The sequence below is a fragment of the Penaeus monodon genome, chromosome 38 (genome assembly GCF_015228065.2).
Source record: "Penaeus monodon isolate SGIC_2016 chromosome 38, NSTDA_Pmon_1, whole genome shotgun sequence".
NCBI classification, from domain to species: Eukaryota; Metazoa; Arthropoda; class Malacostraca; order Decapoda; family Penaeidae; genus Penaeus; species Penaeus monodon.
This window is the reverse complement of record NC_051423.1, coordinates 15,219,414-15,241,913: the sequence shown is the minus strand read 5'-3', so window position 1 is coordinate 15,241,913 and position 22,500 is coordinate 15,219,414. Positions and strand designations below refer to the sequence as shown.

General features: G+C 40.9%; 2 protein-coding genes across 2 annotated transcripts; both read left to right on the top strand.

The window, feature by feature from the left end:
• Positions 1 to 12,766: 12,766 nt before the first annotated feature.
• Positions 12,767 to 14,204, top strand: LOC119596879. The gene is made up of 4 exons (XM_037946229.1): positions 12,767 to 12,832; positions 13,020 to 13,145; positions 13,289 to 13,409; positions 14,042 to 14,204. Exons 1-4 carry the CDS (start codon positions 12,785 to 12,787, stop codon positions 14,122 to 14,124), a joined length of 378 nt encoding a protein of 125 aa, XP_037802157.1. The 5' UTR covers positions 12,767 to 12,784; the 3' UTR covers positions 14,125 to 14,204.
• A 1,503-nt stretch (positions 14,205 to 15,707) lies between these two features.
• On the top strand, positions 15,708 to 21,904 carry LOC119596552 (brevican core protein-like). The gene is made up of 7 exons (XM_037945854.1): positions 15,708 to 16,073; positions 19,363 to 19,488; positions 19,680 to 19,800; positions 20,013 to 20,471; positions 20,593 to 20,686; positions 21,492 to 21,605; positions 21,830 to 21,904. Exons 1-7 carry the CDS (start codon positions 16,029 to 16,031, stop codon positions 21,852 to 21,854), a joined length of 984 nt encoding a protein of 327 aa, XP_037801782.1. The 5' UTR covers positions 15,708 to 16,028; the 3' UTR covers positions 21,855 to 21,904.
• Positions 21,905 to 22,500: the final 596 nt, after the last annotated feature.

The window sequence follows — 22,500 nt, the reverse complement described above, 5'->3', positions numbered from 1 at the left end:
ATTGCTTTCCGCACAGAGTGAATACGAACAAAGCGTACAAATGCTGAACTTCGTTTATTTGTCTCTTCTTGCGGTATTTTTATTCATATTTTTCTCGTCTGAGTTTCCTTCGTCTCTTCATTAATTAGTCGCTGAATGTTAAATAATTTCTAACGATAACTTACCTTTCAATTCACATTCTGAGAGATCATTAAAGACTCTTGAGTTGATGTTAATAATTATGTTAATAATTATAATGGTTACTGTGAAAGACAGTTTTTCGTTTAGTTATTCTATTTTCCTTTTAGCTGCTTTTTATAATACTAAAACCCAAGGTGACGAAAAAGCCCCTCCTCTTCGCCTATATTCATTACAAATGTTAATAATTTTTTATTCTTGTTTTTCATGTAACTTTTTTTAACAATGCTTATTAGTGGACATTTTTCAAAGAAAATGCACGGAAAAAACATAAAATATCGCACGAATTTATATGGCCAAAAAGGGGGCAGAGATAATCACCTCATAACGTTTAACGTTTATGCAATGAGACTGCGCCATGGAATATTAGATACGGCTAGATACATGAGTGTTTCCATAATTTAATCGATGGCATTATAATTGCTGGAGGTAAAACTAACATTCCCCTCTTCTGTTTATAATAACAAGGAATTCCTTACCAACAACAACTCAGATTACTCTTAGGTAAAAGTCCGTTTCATTCTTGGTGTCAACAGACTAAATAGAAGTGGAGCTACCTGGTTATATTTACCTTGAAAAAACAAAATAAATGAATTCTGGTGTATGTTGTTTTTTCTTTTCCTCTTTAATACCATGCTTTGGTAATCTCTCTCTATCTATCTCTCTCTCTCTATATATATATATCCCTATCTCTTACTCTCTCCGTCTCCCCCCTTTACTCCTATTACATTCATATTCTCTGTTTTTTCTTTGTCTCTCCCTCTTAGTTTTTCGCCCATGGGTGTTCTTGTACATTTAAGATGTACCCGAAAGTCATCATTACATTCATGCACTAAACGAAGGTACACATATGGTCATTGACAAATGACACTATGAACCGTATTCATATTGACAAATGTATAAAAGGCATGCATGAGAATTGTAGTGAATTTCCCCTGGCTTCAGGCAGGTCATCCCGCAGGCTTCCAGGCCGCCTGTTCCCCTGACATTACGGATCCGAATAGAAACTCTACAGACTCTTCCGCCCTGCAAGATGACGTAGCTTAGCTGTTTTCCTGTTTTTTTTTTCTTTCTTTCTTTCTTTCTTTCTTCTTTTATTCTACAAAAGTTTGGCATATATACACGAGTTGAGGATCACAGAACAAGGAATAACTAATCACGAGCGGCTACCCCTCGCGTGTTCAAGGGGCGTGGCTCGCCTGGTGAATGACGAGCAGAGCGTGTGGCCCGACTGGCGAATGGCGAGCAGCCACCCACTTGTGTGATCATCGCTTGTTACTGCGGGGTCGAGCAATCTAGCGACCAAGCAGTTACCCTCTGACTTACCTTTCCCATTGGTCCGTGATCTACATCTACATCTGCACTATTTCTACTACACGTAACACTACTTATATACTAGTTACCTTATATTCTATACGTACCTTGTCTTAATTTTGCCTTTGTTCCTTCGACTAATTCACCTTAGTTTCGTTTCTCACTCGTCTTTCTTTTTGTGTTTTCCCGTTTTCCCTCATGGATCCCTTCTTTCACTTTTTCGTACTTTCCTGTCTTTTATTTATTTAATGTGGCCATTTTTGTATAGTTTTATTATTCTTTTTATTTTTTATATTTTTAAAACTTATTTCAAACTCACCATACACTGTTTAATAAATGGGATCATGGGGTACAGTTGGCAGGATCCCGTGTCCAACCAACAGTTATACCGTGAGACTGGCATGGAACCTGTTACTTGCATAATCCGGGATCGCCAACTAAGGCTATGTGGGCACCTAGCTTGTTTCCCTGTGTATGACCCTGCCCATCAGGTTGTCTCTTTGCGAGACAACCCTGGGTTGAGGAGGCCTATGGGACGACCCAGGAGGTCATGGCTTGAGCAGCTCGACGAAACCTGTCGCGAGGATTTAGAGATGGGCCGAGGGCCTGCCTGGAGACTCGCCACGAGGATCCCTCGTGGTTGGAAGCGAAGGGTGGATGCGGCCATGCGCCCCCGTCGGCGTTAGCCCCTTCATGATGATGATGATTATAGGTAAAATCATCACCAAGCACGGGAAGGCCCCAATATAAAATGTCAAGCCAGGTCGGTCAGAGAGAGAGAGAGGCTTTTTACCTTGTATGGTGACAGACCTTTGGATTTTTAGCTGGCTGACTGGTGCTTCTCGTGCTGTGGCGGGTTGCCTCTGTTGTACCAAATAAGTGTATGGTGAGTTGTCTTGTATATTGATTGTGTTCGAAAGATTTGTGCGTAATAAATGTATAATATGGATGCTCTTTTTATGTTGCCTTTTTAGTCAGCAAGTAATGTTATTTTGTTCTTTTTATTGTGAATATGGGATCGCTTTCAAATCACCTAAGAGTCATCCCTAAAATATGCCAAACCCACATGGACTTTACCTGTAGTTGGATAATCAAACTCTATGAGTTTGATTATCCACTACAAAAATTAAATATCTTCACAATCCAAGAGATGTATTTAATCGGTTTCGAATATATCTGACAAATCACCTGATGACTGTGACCTCCCACTCGTTACCCAAATAATTACTGCCGCGACCTTGTCTGATGCATTCTTCACATTTTTCTCAGTCGCAATGTATGCAGTTTACATAATATTTATTTTCTCTTCAATCCTCCATGGATTATTTCTGCTTCCATCCAGTTCGGTAAATGTTCAGTTTCATCTGCATGCACCACCATGGCGTTGGAAGTCCTTTAGTGATGGACGTCAGCCCGATGTTCGCTGATCCTGGTATTGAAACCATGCCCCCTTACTGTATTTTTGCAGGATATGCGATATACAGCGCCGTCGGATTGTTTGCGGGCTGCTTTCTGTAATGTATCCTTTCACTGGATATGCTGGTGATTTTCACTGTAATGCCAACTACCTGCTAATCGCCTGGTAAATGTTACATGGCGATAATATGAGGTAACTATAAGAGGTTGCATGGAGCTAGTGACTCTATCATGGAATTGGTAAAAAGGGATTTCACATCAAAACTAGCTAGCTTTTTATTTCTGCATCCGGAACTCTGATGACGTCGAGAGGGTCACGGCTACTTTATGTTTGTAGGAGAAGAATATCACAGGGATATAATATATTAAAGCCATAATAAACAACACGAATAGTCCATTAAAGATATATTGAACACTATATATGCCTATTACATAATGCATTATAATAATACTCATCGAAATGCACACTATATTAAGGCAATACTGAACTTACGTAACATAACATACATGTTAAAAACCGGGAAACCAGGAAATCAGGAAACATCACACGATATAAACCGGAAAGCCATCACATGTAACTGATGTCTCAGTAATATTTGCAGAGAAGGCACATATCCTCAGGAATGTATGACAAAACCATCATAATGTACAATACACACGGTATGTTAGACAGTACTGAACAGAAGATTCTCATTTTCCCTTTTGGGAAAATGAAACTGAGCAAGAACAAACTACACCAAGAAGTGATAAATCGATAAATTGGGAAACATCCATCTCATGATAAAAATTGGAAAATCACCACATGTTAGAAACGGGAAACCATCACATGTTAGAAACCGGGAAACCATCACATGTAAGAAACCGGGAAACCATCACCTAAAAAAAAACGGGAAACCATCCCGTTAGAAACTGAGGAACCATCACGGAATAGAAACCGTTGCATGATAAAAACTAGAGAACCATCACATGTTAGGAAGTAGGATACTATCACATGTTATAAACCGGGAAACCGTCACACGTTAGAAGCCGGGAAACCATCACATGGTATAAACCAGGAAACCGCCACATGATAAAAACTCGGAAACCGAAACATGATAAAAACTGGGAAACCATAACATGTTAGAAAATAGGATACTATCACATGTTAGACACCGGGAAACCGTCACATGTTAGAAACCGGGAAACCATCACATGTTAGAAACCAGGAAACCATCCCATGTTAGAAACTGAGGAACCATCATGGAATAGAAACCGGGGAACCATCACATGGCAAAAAAAGGGAAAGCATTATATTCTAGAAACCGGAAATTCAATACGTGATAGAAATCGAGAAACCATCATATTTTAGAAACAGGGAAACCATCACATGATAGAAACCAAGAAACATCACATATTAGATACTCTGAAGCCGTCACATGTTAGAAACCGGGAAACCACATGATAGATACAAGGAAACCATCACATGTTAAACCGGGAAACCAAAACATAATTAAAACCGAAAAAATGCCACATGTTAGAAACCGAGAAACCGTCATATGTTAGAAACCTAAAAATCGTCACATGTTAAAAACCAGGAAACCAGCACATGATAGAAACCATCGCGTTAGAAACCGATGAACAAGTTATAAACCGAAAACCAGCGCATGTTAAAAACTGGGAAACCAGGAAATCAGGAAACATCAAACGATAGAAACCGAGAAGTCATCACATGTAACTGATGTCTCAGTAATACTCCTGAATTTTACTTGAATACAGAGAAGGCCTATATGCTCTTCGTTCCTCATGCTATGGTGAGTAGAGCAGGAGTGTCACCTCATCTGGAGACACTGACGTGTTCGTGCTTTTATTGTTACTAGAATCTGAGGCACGTGAAAGCCGAAAATTCAGGAAGATTTATCCTCATTCACTTTCTCGTTTCGGGTAAAAAGTTTGTCACCCACTACTAAGAGTTAGCTGGAATATCTTTTAGTACACTATGAAACTACGAATAACTAAGGGCGTCTTCTGCACACACCATAAAATTAATCCAGTATTAAAGTTTAAGCCAGATCTCTAATGTGTATGCGCAATGGCAGCGTCCAGGATCAAATCTAATTCACATCCAGACCAGGCTCTACCTTTGAGCTCAAAGATTAATCCTACACATGCACAGAACGAGCTAGTTAATCCCACCAGTCATGTATTGATATGCCATGACAACATCATTAACTCCATAAAGAGGACTGAGTCAAGTTGCCATTAATATTTATAATATGCAATAACAAAACAAATTCTGACATTTTCATGTCAAAGATGTATGTGAAAATTCATTAGTATACATTTTTATAATTTGTGGGATATTCAAACTGCAGACATAACTCTCAACATTGAAAAGAAAAAGAAAATCCCACAGAGAATCCCAGAGTTTACAGATACAAAAAAGTTAATGTTATTTCCAGGTTGGAAAAACATTCCCAACTTGTGCAATATATTAATCGAATAATAAAGAAAGCTTTTTATAACATCCCAGTTAGGTTTCAAATTCAAAGTAAAAACTTCATGATTCTTAATGATAAAGTGACTTCAAAATTTAAAATTTGTTATCATGATCCTCACTAGCAACACCCTGAAAAAAAACTACCCTACCCATGCCCCATGATCACACACGGGAAAGAGCTCCCAGAAATAACTCTCGCGAATAGAAATTGATATTACAAGCATCTCATTTTTGTCTGACACTTCATTTCAGCTGTCTATGATATTTATAGGATGTTTAAAGCTCTTTATATAATTTTATTTGTACTGACACGAATATATATCGGTATGATATAATACTAATGTATATGTGTACATATAGTTTTTTCTCCTTTGTAGCAAACGTTTCCTTATTAGCGTATAATATGAAACTTGTAGAAGGTGAATGCTAATTGCCATTACACAGATACCCACCTTTTTATGTAAAACAGCAGTTTTACTAATAATCTCATTGCTTTATGTGCCTGGCACATAAAGCAATCTCGAATTAAAGTAAATACAAATATTATACCAGGTATCAAAACCTACAGATATGAAATATATCGAGAATGTTGCAAACCCACCTGGCATTTTCTGGTCATACCAGGAGATGTTGTGGAAACAGAGGAATGTATAGAAAAATAGGGAGTATCATGAACATATGTTATTGTTTGCATTTTTCTGGGTGATTTCAATGTGGTATCCTGTTGTGATCAAGCCGGCTACGATATATATATGTGTGTGTGTGTGTGTGTGTGTGTACATATATATATATATATATATATATATATATATATATATATATATATATATATATATATATATATATATATATATATATATATATATATATATATATATATATATATATATATATATATATGAGTGGATGTTTCACGCTCAGGTAATGTGAAGCAATGGTGTGGTAGCCTAGATAATGTTAAGTGTTTGGATGCCTTCTCACTTGCAGCTGCCACTACTAGCTGGCCTAGTGCGAAAAGGGGAGCAGCTCTGCATAAGCCTCCCCTCTATGTCATCGAGAGTCCTGCGGTGCCTCCCCGTGGCCACCCATGGAAACTAGGTACCTTGTAATCCCAGGCTAAATTGTGGGGGATCTCGGAGCAGCAGGAGGCTCTAGAGGTATGGAATCATGGCCAACTGGTGTGTGGACATGCCCTGGTTCATTCCCCTCAGGGTCTTGCCAGTCCTTCTCCCCTCAGATAAAAAACTCTCTGGCAGCTAGTAATATGAATGAAAATGCCGGGGGAGGGGTACTGACCCTTTTACCCAGCAAGTGAAGCAGGCTGTGGGTCCTGTTGGGAGGGCGACTGTTGTGGCACAGGATGGGAACAGGAGTTACTTGTCCTGCCTGCACTCTGGCAGTCACCAACCCAGTGTGAGGCCTGTGGGGCAAAGTCCTTGGGAACCCCACAGGCAGATGTTGGGCCCCACAGACTCCCATCCCCCTTTACATGGGGTATCGGGATAGGTGACGTCCACTCTGAGCTATAGCATGAGGCTTTACCTCAGGTGAGCTGTCCAAGTAGGAGCTTGTAACATCCGGTCCTTGCAGCAGGATGAGCAGTTACCCCTGCAATTGAGGGAACTGAAGCGGTCAAGAGTTGAGGTGGCTGCCCTCTCGAAGGAGAGAAGACCTGGCAGCAGCACAATCAATATGGATGGGTACACATACTACTGATCGGGCCATGTTGATAATCATCATCTCCAGGGAGTAGCCACAGCCATCTCTAGCCGACTTCAATCCTTGGTTGATGAGCACATTATGGCATTGAGACTGAAGCATGCTCTTGGTTTCGTGTCTCATATTACTGTGTATGCTCCTACTGATGTTTGCAAACTAGATGTGATAGAGGCATTCTATGCCAAACCCGCATCTGTAGCAGACAATTATCCCCAGCGAGACATTTGGATTGTTCTGGGCAACTTCAATGTGTTATCCAGTTGTGATCGCGTTGAAGGACCTCCGCGACGACGAGACCATCGTCATCACCCAGGCTGATAAAGGTGGTGGTATTGTTGTTATGGATAAAAGTGACTATATACTCTAAATGAACAATTTACTTTCCGATGTTTCTGTTTACAGGAAAGTAACGAAAGGTGAAGGGAAGATGGAAGCTGCCAGGTTCAAGAAGAAGGCGAGGGATTTACTCCTGCGTTCAGCCGAAGGTAAACACCTACTTCACCTGCTGGAAGAGGCCCCCCGCAACCCGTCCATGAGAGGTCTCCCGAAGGTGCACAAGCCAGGCGTACCGATGAGACCGATCACCTTTGGTTTTGGCAGCTCTCCCCATCGTTTGGCTAAGTATTTGGCTAAACCCATCTCCGGCGCTATGGGAGTCATCAGTGATTCCCACCTGAAAAACTCCGGGGACCTCATCAGACGTCTTCAGAATTTCGGGTGTAGAAATGAAAAGCTTGCCAGTTTTGATGTGAAATCACTCTTCACCAATGTACCCACAGATGGAGCAGTCCGGGCAGTCGAGAGAGTCACCAGCTCCATGACAGGCGCAGAACTTCCGCTGCCGAGACACCACTTCGTTCGCCTAGTGAAGTTATGCGTGGACTTCGGCTACTTCGACTTTGCTGGGGAAGAATACCAGCAGATTCGTGGTCTCGCCATGGGCTCCCCCCTGAGTGCCGTCATGGCTTGCCTGTTCATGGAGACGCTGGAGAGGGATAACTACAGGGATAGAATAGGCAGACATTCAACTTGGCTTCGTTACATAGATGATGTCCTCATCATTGTCTCCAGGAGGTTATGCTTGCAACATATATTAACGCGGCTCAACTCCGTTCACGAGAAAATCCAGTTCACCGTGGAGGAGGAGGATCAGAAACTACCTTTTATGGACACTCTGCTCCATTGGGGTGACGGTGGCCTACGATTCTCCGTATACAGAAAGCCTACAAATAAAGATGATTATATCCATTACTACTCCGCCCACAGCAACAAAACGAAATCTGGTGTTGTGATTGGCTTCTTCCTCAGAGCACTGAGGATCTGCAGCCCTGAATTTCCTGAGGATGAGGTTGCCTATATAATTAGTTCTTTCATGAAACACAAATATCCCAGAAGCTTCCTGCTAAACCTCAGAAAGAAGGCGGAGAGCATACTCGTAGGAGCAGACCTCGCACCCTCTTCTAGCCCATTGCCGACGGGTGGCATGTACGTACATGCCATGGCATGGCGGGACCATCTGCCGGGGGCACGTGCGCACATGCCATAGAGTATGCATGGACATGCCATGAGTTTTTTTTTGTTACAATCACGGCAAAAGATTATTGTTTTGCCAGTGAAAGTGTGATTAAGTCGGTTCTAACACTTTCTCATTTTTACCATGCAACAAACAAAAAAAATGCAACAAACCGACAATTTCAACTCCATGATGCCACACACTGCTTATTTTATTCGGACTATAGACCGAATAATGATCAACTATGGAGTCTATATAACAACAAAAATACCCTTCAGTCTCGATTTATAAGGAAGTTTGGCAAGTAGAGACTGTAAAAAATAATGAAAATTGAAAATACAACATATCTTCGTAGTATTACGAAGAAACGGAATGGGATGCTGGTATTTGGGATGAGTGGTCGCGCATGCTCGGGCGACGATATAAGCCCCCGGCAGCGAGGCCCAGGCCACTATGAATGCTACCCGTCAATTATGGGCTAGTAAGGTTCTCATATTACCGTCATGTAACATTTCCCAGGCGATCAAAAGATACTTCGGCAAGTCAGTAAGAATCGCCAGCACATCCGGGGAAAAGATATATGACAATACGAGACTGAAAGCAGCCGGAAAGCAACCCTTGTACTGTTGTATATCGCGTCACCACAGGACTTCCAATGCCATGGTGGTACATGTAGATGAAGTTGGACATCTACCGAACTGGAAGGAAGCAGAAATAGTCCATGGAGGACTGAACAAACAAACAAGAAAAATTATGGAAGCAGCATTCATCGCGACGGAGAATAATGTCAACACTGCATCGGGCAGGTACAAATTATCCAAGATCACAGCACAATTATGCAAGCAACGAATAGGAGGTCACAGTCAGGTGTTTCGTCAGCTCACGTCTGATATATATTTTCTCTGTAATTTCTCTGATGCGTATTTCTGACGAAGACACAATCGAAACCGGTCAAATACATCTCTTGTATTGTGAAGATATTCATTCTCATTCATACCTTATATATATATATTATATATATATATATATATATAATATATATTATATAATATATATATATATATTATATTATATATATATATATGTATGATATAATAATATATATAATATATATATATATATATATATATATAATATATATATATATATTATATAATAATAATTTATATAATATAATAATATATAATATATATATAATATAATATATATACATATATATATATAATATATATATATATATATATATATATATATATATATATATTTATGTGTGTGTATGTGTGTGTGTGTGTGTGTGTGTATGTGTGTGTGTGTGTGTGGGTGGGTGTGGGTGTGTTAGAAAAACCCACAATGTACAAACTAGATTTATTAAAACGAGACAACAATTTCAAAATCCTCCTGGATTCTCGTTTTTAATCAATCTAGTTTGTGCATTATGAGTTGAGCGATATATTGACAGAAAGGAGGTCAGGATTTTTCAAACAATAGATAAATAAAACAGACACATGCATAGATACATGTATATATATCTGTGCGTGTGTGTTTGTGTGTTTGTGAGAGTGTGCATATATATATATATATATATATATATATATATATATATATATATATATATATATATATAATATATAATATATATATATATATATATATATATATATATATATATATATATATATATATATTATATATATATATATATATATATATATATATATATATATATATATATATATATATATATATATGTATATATATATATGTGTGTGTATGTGTATTCACACACTCATGGATGCGCGCTCGCACATGGGCGCACACACACGGATTTGCAAATTTTGGGTTGGTCTTACTTGGGACTTTTTCCTCAAGGTTGACTCCCGAAGCCTTTTCATCCTCAAGGTACTAGACTGTTTTGCATAAGGTGATATCCCATAGCCCTTGACCATGAACTGCAAGGCAACAGTCAGGCACCATTATCTTATCTACGTTATATGTGTTGTGTGTCCAGCCATTTTCACCTCTAACCAGCGAAACATTTTATTTTATGCCGGATTTTCAATGTAAACTAAACAATGTAAACTAATTTTCAGCTACATACGCTGTGACTGTACACTTCTAGCTTGTGTCTGCGGCTTATTCGCTGAATCTGTGCCCTTGTAAAGGGCCACGGATGGTGTCTTAACTTGAACATTTTACGGATAATTCGGATGATCAACTAGAGCCTATTCTCTCGGCAATGGGTTCTGTTAGCCCGGGATATAAACTGGCCGCTGCTCAACTGGCTTCCCGGGAGCAACCATCTAGTCTTATAATTCTTTAATCGCATAGTTTGCCTCTGCCCGTCTTTATTTAAGAAGTTTCCTGTTGTACGGCAGAATGGCAGCACAAATTCCGATCATACACAATATTAGGAGTATCTTTTCAAAAAGAATGAACGCCCTGGCACGCGGAGACATCTTCCTGGGACTTTGAGACAAGTCGAATATGTAAACCAGATCACTGCTTAAGATATATTTTATCCCAGTCTCTTAGATTAGTGCTTGGCATTCCCACAAGCTAACGTGTGACTCTTACATAACAAAGCTTAATTTGCGCGCATTGTTGAAAACTGGCTTTTTTGTTTCATTTAAGGTCCATGTGAATAAGCTGTTCGATTAGACCAAATATTTAAGAGCACCATTCGTATTATAGCTGATTTCTGCTCTGGCAGAAAGCTCCCACATTAGAGTAGGTATTTCATGCTAAACTACTAGACTAATCAATTCTAAAACAATATTCTTTGAATGCCAATTGAATATCAGAGCCCAAAGTCCAGTATGATTATAGTTAACTTTTTCAATCGAGAACTGAAATGTTTGAAAAATCACCGATAGCTCGAGCTCATGGGCCGGCTTCCCGTCTTTCTCCTAGGCGAATTCCCCGTAAGGAATACTTTGCTGTAGCTGGGTGTAGAACTCATCAGCTTCGACAATGAAATGTTGCCCTTCGTTCACTTTATAAACATTGGCTCGCCTGAAAATCCTGTTCTGTCTGGTTTTCTTGAAGTAATCTGCTACAGTTTCTTGGTTTAATTCGTCAAAATTTCTCGTGGAGCCTGTTACGAGGTACTTGTCCAAAATGTACTGCCCGCCCACATTACTTCGAAAGACGCACTCGTATATCCCAGCCGTTCTCTACGGAAGAGTGAAGGTGTATTCATTCTCTTACATTTTTTCAAGGCGTTGTTTATTCTTATGTAATAGCCGAACGTCTCCTTTATAAGTGAAAGTGCATCTGTGTCGCAAAAGATCGGATTTTTTTCTCCATAGGCTTCTTCAATGAATTTCTACGCCACAATGATGGTAAAATGTACGAGAAACTTCTTACCACCACCCGTCTAAAAGCAAACAATCCACAAGCCTGAGTGTGCGGGATATACGCGCTGGATGTACAAAATCTGTTGGTTGTGTACCACCTCTTACGATACAAAAATACGCTCGTTGTTCCAGTAAATATGAATCTCCTCATCTGGATACCTATCCTATAATATAATAGCTTCTTTCGCGTACCTGAACTGTTATTCAAAGCGCTACTCCTAAATAAGCTCAATCTCGTCACTGTATAACATGAAGTCCACATAGGCCTTCTAGAGTAGCTCCAACTCGTGATTCTCGGCGTCGGCTTAAGTATTACCTTGTCTTAATAGCAGAAACGCAGTTACGAGATATAAAATTAGTTTCATCTTCCTATTAAGATAAGGTAAAAGAGAAAAACGTTTTCTTGTAAAAATAACAGCAAGGGTAAGAAGGTGTGTGTGTGTGTGTGTGTGTGTGTGTGTGTGTGTGTGTGTTGTGTGTGTGTGTGTGTGTATGTGTGTGTGTGTGTGTGTGTGTGAGTGTGTGTGTGTGTTTCCGTTTGTGAGTGAGTGATGTGTGTGTGTGTGTGTTGTGTGTGTGTGTGTGTGTGTGTGTGTGGTGTGTTGTGTGTGTGGTGTCTGTGTGTTTATGTGTATGTGTGTGTTTGTGTGTGTGGTTGGTGTGTGTGTTTATGTGTATGTGTGTGTGTGTTCCGTTTCGTTTTTTTTTCAGCTATATGTAACATAAATAGACATATGACGTCACACGCAGGTGTGTATATAACGTGAAAGGCGGCTCGCGGTCTCAGCAGTCTGTATCCTCACGTCAGGGGAGATGAGAGGGCTTCTAAATCGCGTCACTGTTTTACTCGTTCTGGTTTCGGTCTGTAGTCCCAACCTGTTTTTTTGGAAGGGGAGGGGAGATAAGTTACGTTTCTTAGGTGGTTAGGGCAGGTTATTTCTTATCTGTTCCAATTAATTATTGTTTTATTGTTTTCACGCATTCTGTGTGCATTTTCGTGAGTTTTTTGTTGGGGTTGTGCACTGAGGGTTTTCCTTTCCTCGGGCAGTTCGGGCACTCGGTGAAGCTGCGGCAGGAATGCGACATCGGACTACAGGTGGGATTCCCGAGTGAGGCCAACGGGCAGCCGTGGGTGTCTTGCTCACAGGTCGACTGCTCGGTCACCACTAAGAACGTATGTATGGAGTATGCTTTAAGAACTGTAGATAGCGAAATGAAACAAATGGATAAATAGAATAAATCGATAGATAAAAACACGCACGCACACGCATATATATTTGTATGTACAAATGTCTATTCTTTCTTTTCTTGTCACAGACTTGGTTCATTGGAGCGCTGTACAAGCGCGTGGACTGCCTGGAAGCAGATGGTAAAATGGTGAAGGTTGAATATCAGAGGCAAGGGGGACTATCATGCTCTCTCGTTCCCATCCGAACAAGTGAGTTATATATATATGAGAGAGAGAGAGAGAGAGAGAGAGAGAGAGAGAGAGAGAGAGAGAGAGAGAGAGAGAGAGAGAGAGAGAGAGAGAGAGAGAGGCAGAGGAAGAGAGAGAAAATAAAGAGAAAAAACGAGGGATGAAGAGAGAGCCATTGAAAGAAAAAGAAAGTCACCTGGTGAGTAACGACAAAACAGAGACAGTGAGGATAATGAACAATTCTACGATGCACGAAATCTGTTACGCAATTCCGATGATGCAGCATCGCCACGCATCGATGCTGAATCACTTTCACTCATACCTTTCAACATTTGTCATAAAGAGCTCATAACACAGCACTTCCTCTTCCCTATAGCCTCCGGGCTAGTACAGTGGTAACGTGTCGGCCTCTCATCCGAGGGGTCGGCGGTTCGCGCCCAGCCCAGGCGCGAGAAGTTGTAATTGTCGCCCGGAGGTTACTGCTGTGGCTGGGCACCACGGCGGGTAAGGACTAGGTTCAGCCGAGTCAGCAGCAGCTGACACACTTGAGCGAGTCGGCATTAGTCGACACAGGCCGGGCTTCCCTCATGGGCATAGCCCGGGCGAGGCTAAGCTTCGCATATCGGACTCATCCTTATCCTCTTCCACCACAGACGAGCAGCTCCTCGCAGAGTACTTGGACCCGAGCAACGCCTCCTGTGGCCAGCTCCCGTCGGCCTCTGGCGCCCGCCTCTAGCTCCCTGAACTTCGGGACAAGAACTCGAAATTGGATTTTGTCATGTACGAATAGTTATTGTTAATTCAACATACGAGTTTTATTGTTTTTGCCTGATCCCCCTGACAGAGAGGCTAATGCTAACCATGTTTGGTCTGACTTGCTTGCAAAGGTTTGCTTACAAGAGAGTGTTACACAGATCCACCAGGTTTTGTTTCGGAATGCAAGCCTGCTAATGGGGTTATTTACTGTATTTTTTTTTTTTTTTTATCAAGTAAATAAAAGATGATAATTCAAAATGAAAACCTTAGGCACATTTTCAGCAGAAGTACTAAAGCAGGATTTACCTATTTAATGATATCTTAAGAATTCGATGGGATGCCATCATAATTTCTCTTGTATGATTAGTGATATTAGCGAAAAAAAAAACATAAAAAGTCAGAGAAAAGAGTTTTGGCATGGAGCTGCCAAAACTCACGGATTAAAAGGAAACCAGCCGTCATGAGTAATGCAATATAACTCTAAGGGACATTTTATTTTGGAAAACAAAAATAAAAATAAAACAACTCAAACAGAGCAAAGAAACGCATCAGGGAACCAAAGAACAGAAAATAAAAACTATTGGGTTATTCCTCCTTGCGTCTGATCGAATCCAGTCTGAGGAATTTCTCTAACAGTCTCTCTCAAAATGTATATATATATATATATATATATATATATATATATATATATATATATATATATATATATATATATATATATATTACATATATCTGTGTGTGTGTGTGTGTGTGTGTGTGTGTGTGTGTGTGTGTGTGTGTGTGTGTGTGTGTGTGTGTGTGTGTGTGTAGAACGAGGGCTGTGGCTCTAGCCTTGTATTTGAAAGAGACTGTTACATATATAACACACACACACACACACACACACACACACACACACACACACACACACACACACACACACACACACAGATATATTATATATATATATATATATATATATATATATATATATATATATATATACTGTAAGATAAAATATTGGACCCAATACAAAAAAATTGGATTACCTACGTCTATCTCTATCGGTCTTGATCTGAACAAGCCAGCGGTGTATTAGCGTTTTATCATCAAGCAGCCACGAATTATGATAAAAGAAGATTAATTAAGATTCTTAAATCTATTTCAAAAGGCTTGAGCTTGCTAATTACTCTTAAACTATCAAAAGGCTCACTCTTTTGAAAACAACAGACTGCGTAATGTAAACAGTTGATTGCTTGTTGTAAACAATTGATTACTTAATGTAAGCAGCTGATTACTTATTATAACAGCTGATTCCTTATTGTAAACAGCTGATTGCTTGTTGTAAACAGCTGATTTACTTATTGTAAACAGCTGATTGTTTGATACTGTTAACATTTAGCCTTCTAGCTCTCTGATTTTCATTTTCTTCCGTGGTTGGACTAACACTGATTAAGAGAATGTTCAATTGGCTAGCAAAAAGCCTAGATTTTTTAAAATCCTATGCAGTTTCTTACACTGCAGCTCACGGCAACAAGCACTTCTGGTTTGTCTTCGTTTTCATAAAACACTTTTTGGAATAAGTTTCACGGCAGTTAAGAATATATGATATATATATAATTAAGCAAGGTACCTCATAGGCAGGAAACAATTGTATTATACGGCTGCAGTTTTTTTTTTTTTTTTTTTTTTTTTAAGTACTGCCAACCTCTTCATCCAGGAATATTTAGATTTTCCTTTTACACAAATAAGTGCTCCTAAAAATCCTATTCAATATATTCTATGACCACCGCACCTTTACATCGACATCAGACCAAGTCGTGACGTCACAGGGTGGCCCCGAGGCCATATAAAGGCTGCATCGCGACTCCAACCTCGTCAGTGCACCTCGCAGTGTCAGCTAGCATGGGCTCCCTTAACCAACTCGCTGCTTTCCTTCTCCTAATTTCAGTCAGTCAGTGGGAGAATCTTGTCCACTTTTATTTTTTCTCTGCTCTTGCGATTATATTTCTTCTTTCCCCAGGACTCTCTCTCTCTCTCTCTCTCTCTCTCTCTCTCTCTCTCTCTCTCTCTCTCTCTCTCTCTCTCTAACTCTCTCTCTCTCTAGCATGTACATTAGCTTGATTTATGTAAGCCATGAGATCAATGAACCATGTGGCTCAGTCAATTTAGAGACCATCACACTAGTGAGGACTTAGATGACGATTATATCTGACCTCGGCTGACCCTTTAGTCCGTTCCCAGCAGTCGCCGTATCTAGGTCACCACCAGCTTCCGGCCCCCAGGGCTGGCTGCCCGGCCACGCGACACCACGCAGCAGCTGCTCAATAAGTCATAGTGACGTGAGGTCACTTACATGTGTTGTGAGTCGTGCGTACATCAACTACCATTTCTGTTCACTCAGTCTGGAGGCAGCATGGTAGTTGCGTCCTTTTGGCTCGCAATTCGGACACACAGCCTCCGAAATCCGCTCGACCAACGCCTCCGCGATAAGACCATGTCTTCAAAACCACGTGAGTACACGTTATGGGCCTCTTCATTTCTTTTCCTTCCCTTCACCAATAAATGTGTTAACCTGTATGTGCAATCACTCTCACGTTGGTTTTGTTGGGTAAAAGTGCAGGAATGTTTGTGACAGGAAATTGCTGCATTCTCACTCTATCCTTCTAAACTCAGGTCACATTTCTTATTTTCTAACCTCAGATCGCTTACTGTGTGATCGCGGAATTTGTCAACATGAATATAGTTCATTAAGTAATTGATTAATTTCTCGCGTTTTTAGAGATATTTATTGTTTCAACTACAATGAATTTAACGCACTCTTGATTATCACTATCATGGACATCATATCACTTTATCTTGTTCCTCCCTCGCCCCAGCCTGACCTCACTTTCTCTTTTCCTTCTGGTCGGTTGGGTACTTGGAAGGGTAAAGAGATAACAGCGCATTTTGCCCATAAATTGGTTGTTGTGACACCATGGGGATAACCGTAGCATCATTACATTACTCATTGGTGACACATTCTATTGGAGCTAGAGCGGAACTTGTAACGCGATTTTATATGAATTTATTATTTTGAGTGTAGCGTCAGGATCTTCCCCATATCATGGTGTACAGGGATGCCCAATATAACCCAGGGTGGCGTATATCGCCTAATGGAACTACCCTCCAACGTTACAATAGTAGGTTATTCGTTTGATCGGCAACTTTTGAGTGTGACTTCCACTTATGTCCATTCATTAGTGTAAGACCAGGTTTAAGTTAGAATCATTATTCCCTTATTAATTATGCCCTTTTTACCCTCTAGAAGTCGCTTGCATGATTTGGGTAAATCCCAAGTGATCGTGTGATTCTCAATAATTAGATACCTGTAGGGAATGTCACAAGGGCCCATCACAGATACGCAGAGTAGAGTGGGCTTATTTATAGATTTGCCGTGCTCATTCAGTTCACTTCATTTTGTACAGCATTTCGGGTATAGGGACTCCCCGTCGATGAAGTCTGATATGCATAGCTAGACATGGCTACCTCGGCATTTCAGAATTTCTAACCCAAGAAGATTTGCTTCCGTGAAAGCTTGCGAATATTTTTTTTCAAGTCACCGTTCATTAGTGCGTACAGTCTGTCACATATTATTAAATTTTGAATTCATTGTGGTAGTTAAAATAATTTTGTATTAATTCCATTGCTAGTTTATCACAATAATATTAAAATGAAAGTTTATCTTCGTGTTTGTGATACATTCTCTGTGTGAGCTAACTATCACCATCACGCTCACTATCGCTCACACACACTCACCCACTCACTCATTCATTCTTTCATTCATTCATCCATTCATCCATGCAGAACAAAAGACACTGAAACTTTTGCATTAATAGGGTTTGTTACCGTCGTAGTTGCAGGCGTAGAGATCTATGATATACCTCTTTTACCGGCGATTTTGCCAGTCGTGACGAGTGACTAGTACTTGTACAATTTCTTATTTTGCGTACTTTTCTTCTCTATGTGACGACAATTGGTTCAAGTAAATCCTTGCTGATTGCAGTTGCCATTTCCCTCATATACTTATGTCTATTAGAGACGGTGAACATTAAAAACTGCAAATTTATATAAATAACCGGCTAGTAGCACTTAACATCCCCTCCTCTCTGTTGCCTTTCTTTTTCTCTTACTATCTTGGCCCTTACGTGTATGATCTGGTTCCCCAACTATACATAGCAGTTGGACCGACGGTATCTGACACAGCACCGAAGGAGGACCTTACTTCAGAAAAGGTTACCTTATTATTCTGTAGGAAGGACGTCACCGGAAGATCACCATAGGCCTGCGAACCAGGATGTTTGTTAAAGCAGGTATTAAACAGCCCTAGGATATAGTAGAAGGAACCAGTCGCCCCAGGATGCTTTAGAAGAGCGCCGCCTGCCTGGATGCCCGCAGATCCAGTCAATCTCCAGGAGCTCAGCCACCCTGAGATGCCGAAGAGGACGCCGCCTGCCCAGACCCCCATAGATCAAGATGAAGGTTATGAGGATGTCTGGATGAGCACACAGCCAAGAAGGACGAGTACGCCGCAGAGCTAGACCTGGACGAGATCTGCGAGGACATGTGGACGAGTGCGCCGCAGAGTTAGACCTGGACGAGAAGTACGAGGAAATTTAGATGAGTCCGAATTCAAGGAGTGTGGACGTCGAGGATGATGGATTCGCTAAGGACCAGCAAGAAGAGGACTACAAGGACGAACAGCCACAAAGATGGATCAAGGACAATGCACGCGAAAACGAGATGACCAGCCAAAGTTGGGTTACCCTTTGAGGCCAATCTAAAGCGCCTTGAGGGCGAGGTGTTAGTAGGTGGCCGAGCAATATAGTATGTACATTAGCATGAATTCTGTAAACTATAAGATCAATAGACCACGTGGCTCCCAGTTAATTTAGAATCACCACACCAGCGAGGACTTAGATGACAATTATATTTGACCTCGTCTGACCCTTCAGTCATTGTGACCAGGTCACCACCAGCCTCCGGCCCCCCAGGGCAGGCAGGCCAGACACGCAACACCGCTCTCAGCGCTTACCCTAAGGCATAATCTCGTATGTTCTCTTTACTGTGCTGTACTCTATCTTAATTAAGGGTCAAGCCGTTATACAACAACTATTACCTCCCTGCTAGACATTGTTTAGAGGCATCTGTAGCCTTTTATACTGTCTCTCTCTTCATAACTTCGATTGCCTTTACACAGGTCGCGCACTCAGTGAAGCTGCGGCAGGAATGCGACATCGGACTGCAGGTGGGATGCCCGAGCGAGACCGACGGGCGGCCGTGGGTGTCTTGCTCACGGGTCGCCTGCTCGGTCACCACCAATAAGGTATGTGAGATAACGCAGAGAAGATCCAGGCTGTCTAGCGGCCATCATAAAAAATCTGGAATGCAAAATAAGTAATATTTGAACCTTCATATCTATATCTATTTACCACAGAGGCATGTGCTGTATGTATGTACATTTAAGGTATATACAGGAAAAAGCAATAAACAATAAAAGATTTTCCCCTTTGACAGACCTGGTTTATTGGAATTCTGTACAAGCGCGTGGACTGCTTGGAAGAAGACGGTAAAATGGTGAAGGTTGAATACCAGAGGCAAGGGAGACTGTCTTGTTCTCTCGTTCCCATCCAGACAAGTAAGTTATGTATGAGAGAGAGAGATAGGAGGGGGGAGGAGAGGGAGAGAAGAGAAAGAGAGAGCGAGAGATGAGAGGGAGAGGGAGGATGAGAATGAGTGGATGAGTGTGTGTGTGTGTCTGTGTGTGTGTGAGAGAGAGAGAGAGACAGAGAACGTGACGCCGGAGGGCGAGGGATTCTCAGCCACCTCTGTTCGTCTCTCTGTCGCCAGACCCAGAGCTCCTTCAGGCCTACTTGAGCTCTGCCAACTCGACGTGTGAATCTTCGGTGCCCACTTCAGGTGCCCCCGCCTCAGGGACTTCACTTACCCCCGCCTCGGCAACTTCAGGTGTCCCTGCCTCGGCAACTTCAGGTGCCTCCACCTCGGCAACTTCAGGTGCTCCTGCCTCAGCAGCTTCAGGTGGCCCCGCCTCAGAGACTTCAGGTGCCTCCGCCTCGGCAACTTCAGGTGCCCCCGCCTCGACCACCGCGTCACTCACCACAACCGCCGCCGCCACGGGACCACCACCAAAAGCGCCTTCGTGTCCCGTCGGCTGGACGCCCTTCGGGTCCTCATGCTTCCTCGTGAGCGACGAGTCCGGGACCTACGGCGACGGCTGGAATTTCTGCCGTGAGCGGGGGGGCGTCCTGGCTTCCGTCAGGAGTCAGGAGGAACAGGACTTCGTGGCGGGTGAGAAGGAATGTGATAAGCCTGAGTTGATTCTCCCGCGTGACACTTGGCTGAATAGAGAAATGAAAGTGAGTCTTAATGCGTGTCTAACTCTTTGTTGCCTTTCCCCCGCGGCGCGCAGGTCTCCTGCCGGGCTCCGTGTGGATCGGGCTGAGTGACGGCGTGGCGGAAGGGACCTTCGCGTGGGCGGACGCTTCAACGTCATCCTACACAAAGTCAGTGCTGGAATCTCTCTTAACTGGAAGCCAAACGACCCAGGCTTTGTCCTGAATCCTCCCGTGAGCTTGAGTCTTGCGGGATCACCAGTCGCTTTCAGATTTAAGATGCTTTTCTAGCGCTGGCTTTACCCTTAAGCACATATCTTATAAGGAGTATTTCTTTAAAAACATTTCCGGAGAGGAAGATTTTATTTTCCAGTTGCTAGAGACGATTAAGAGATAGCTGTTATAACTGTCAATAAGTGTCCGATATTATTTCTGCAATATGAAGTGTATATGTGTGTGTGTGTATGTATGTATATATATATATATATATATATATATATATATATATATATATATATATATATATATATATTATTATTTATTTATTTATTTATTATATATATATATATATATATATATATATATATATATATATATATTTATATTTGTATATATACTGTATGTGTGTTGTGTGTATGAGTGCGTGCGCGTGTGTGTGTGTGTGTGTGTGTGTGTGTGTGTGTGTGTGTGTGTGTGTGTGTGTGTGTGTGTGTGTGTGTGTGCATACGTGCGTGCGTGCGTATATATATATATATATATATATATATATATATATATATATATACATATATGTATATACATATATATGTATATATATACTTATATATGTATATATACATATATATATATATATATATATATATATATATATATATATATATATATATGTATATATATGTATATATATGCATGTGTGTGTGGATAGATGGATAGATGATGTTGAAACATATATCTAGATCTATTTCTCCCCTCGTAGCTTCCACCCGAACGAGCCGAGCGGGTCGGGGGGCCACGCGGACGAAGACTGCGTAGAGCTACGCTCCGCCTTCGGCTTCGCCTGGAACGACGAGTGGTGCGGCACGCTTAACCGGTACGACCTCGGCTGTCTATTGGGCTCGTTAGATACGGGCAGACAAACGTGCACTCACAAGTCTTTATACTCTACACCTTTCTATCTGTATCAATTTTTTTTCTTTCTCGTATAAGTGCGTGTGAATATATTATCTAACCGAGTATATGATATAAATGTTGATATATTGATGAATGCGTTATACGACTCTAATGTCAGACCAATAACATGTTTCTTTTTCACAGATACCTCTGCCGAATGGACGTCTAAACGAAGGTTTAAACGATATAAACCTGTTTAAATAAAGATGTAACGAAAAATTTGTGTATATTTCTTCAAAAATAACAAACAAACCACACTATTGGGGGCGGGCTGTGGAGCCGCTTCCGAGGCAGATTCCTCTGCCTCCGGGCCTTCTTTGCTGACTTCAATATACATCACTTATATTTTTTCATCTACGAAGAGAAAATAGTGAATCTTGATGAAAAGTGAATATCTTAGACATTTGATAAGTTACACGTTAACATTTTTTTTAACAAACAAAACGAGAACTGAATATCAAAACTTGCCACAATACTCTATAAATTCGTTAAAATCACCCCTTGTCGCTTTTAATAATGAAACGTGACTAAAATGACGACTAAAATCACAGAATGTCAGATCAGACGTCATTTCTTCGTTATCTTAATAGAACAGGACAATTAATTAATGATGCGATTCTTTACGAAACTGCTGTTTACCTGAAACGCATCACAATATTTGGTGTCATGACCAATTTGCACATACCCTGAAATATAGTTTAGAAAAAATAATTATAAGCAAAAATGGAAATAAATTTTGCATTCCAATATAATACAATATATATATATATATATATATATATATATATATTTATATATATAATATATATATATAA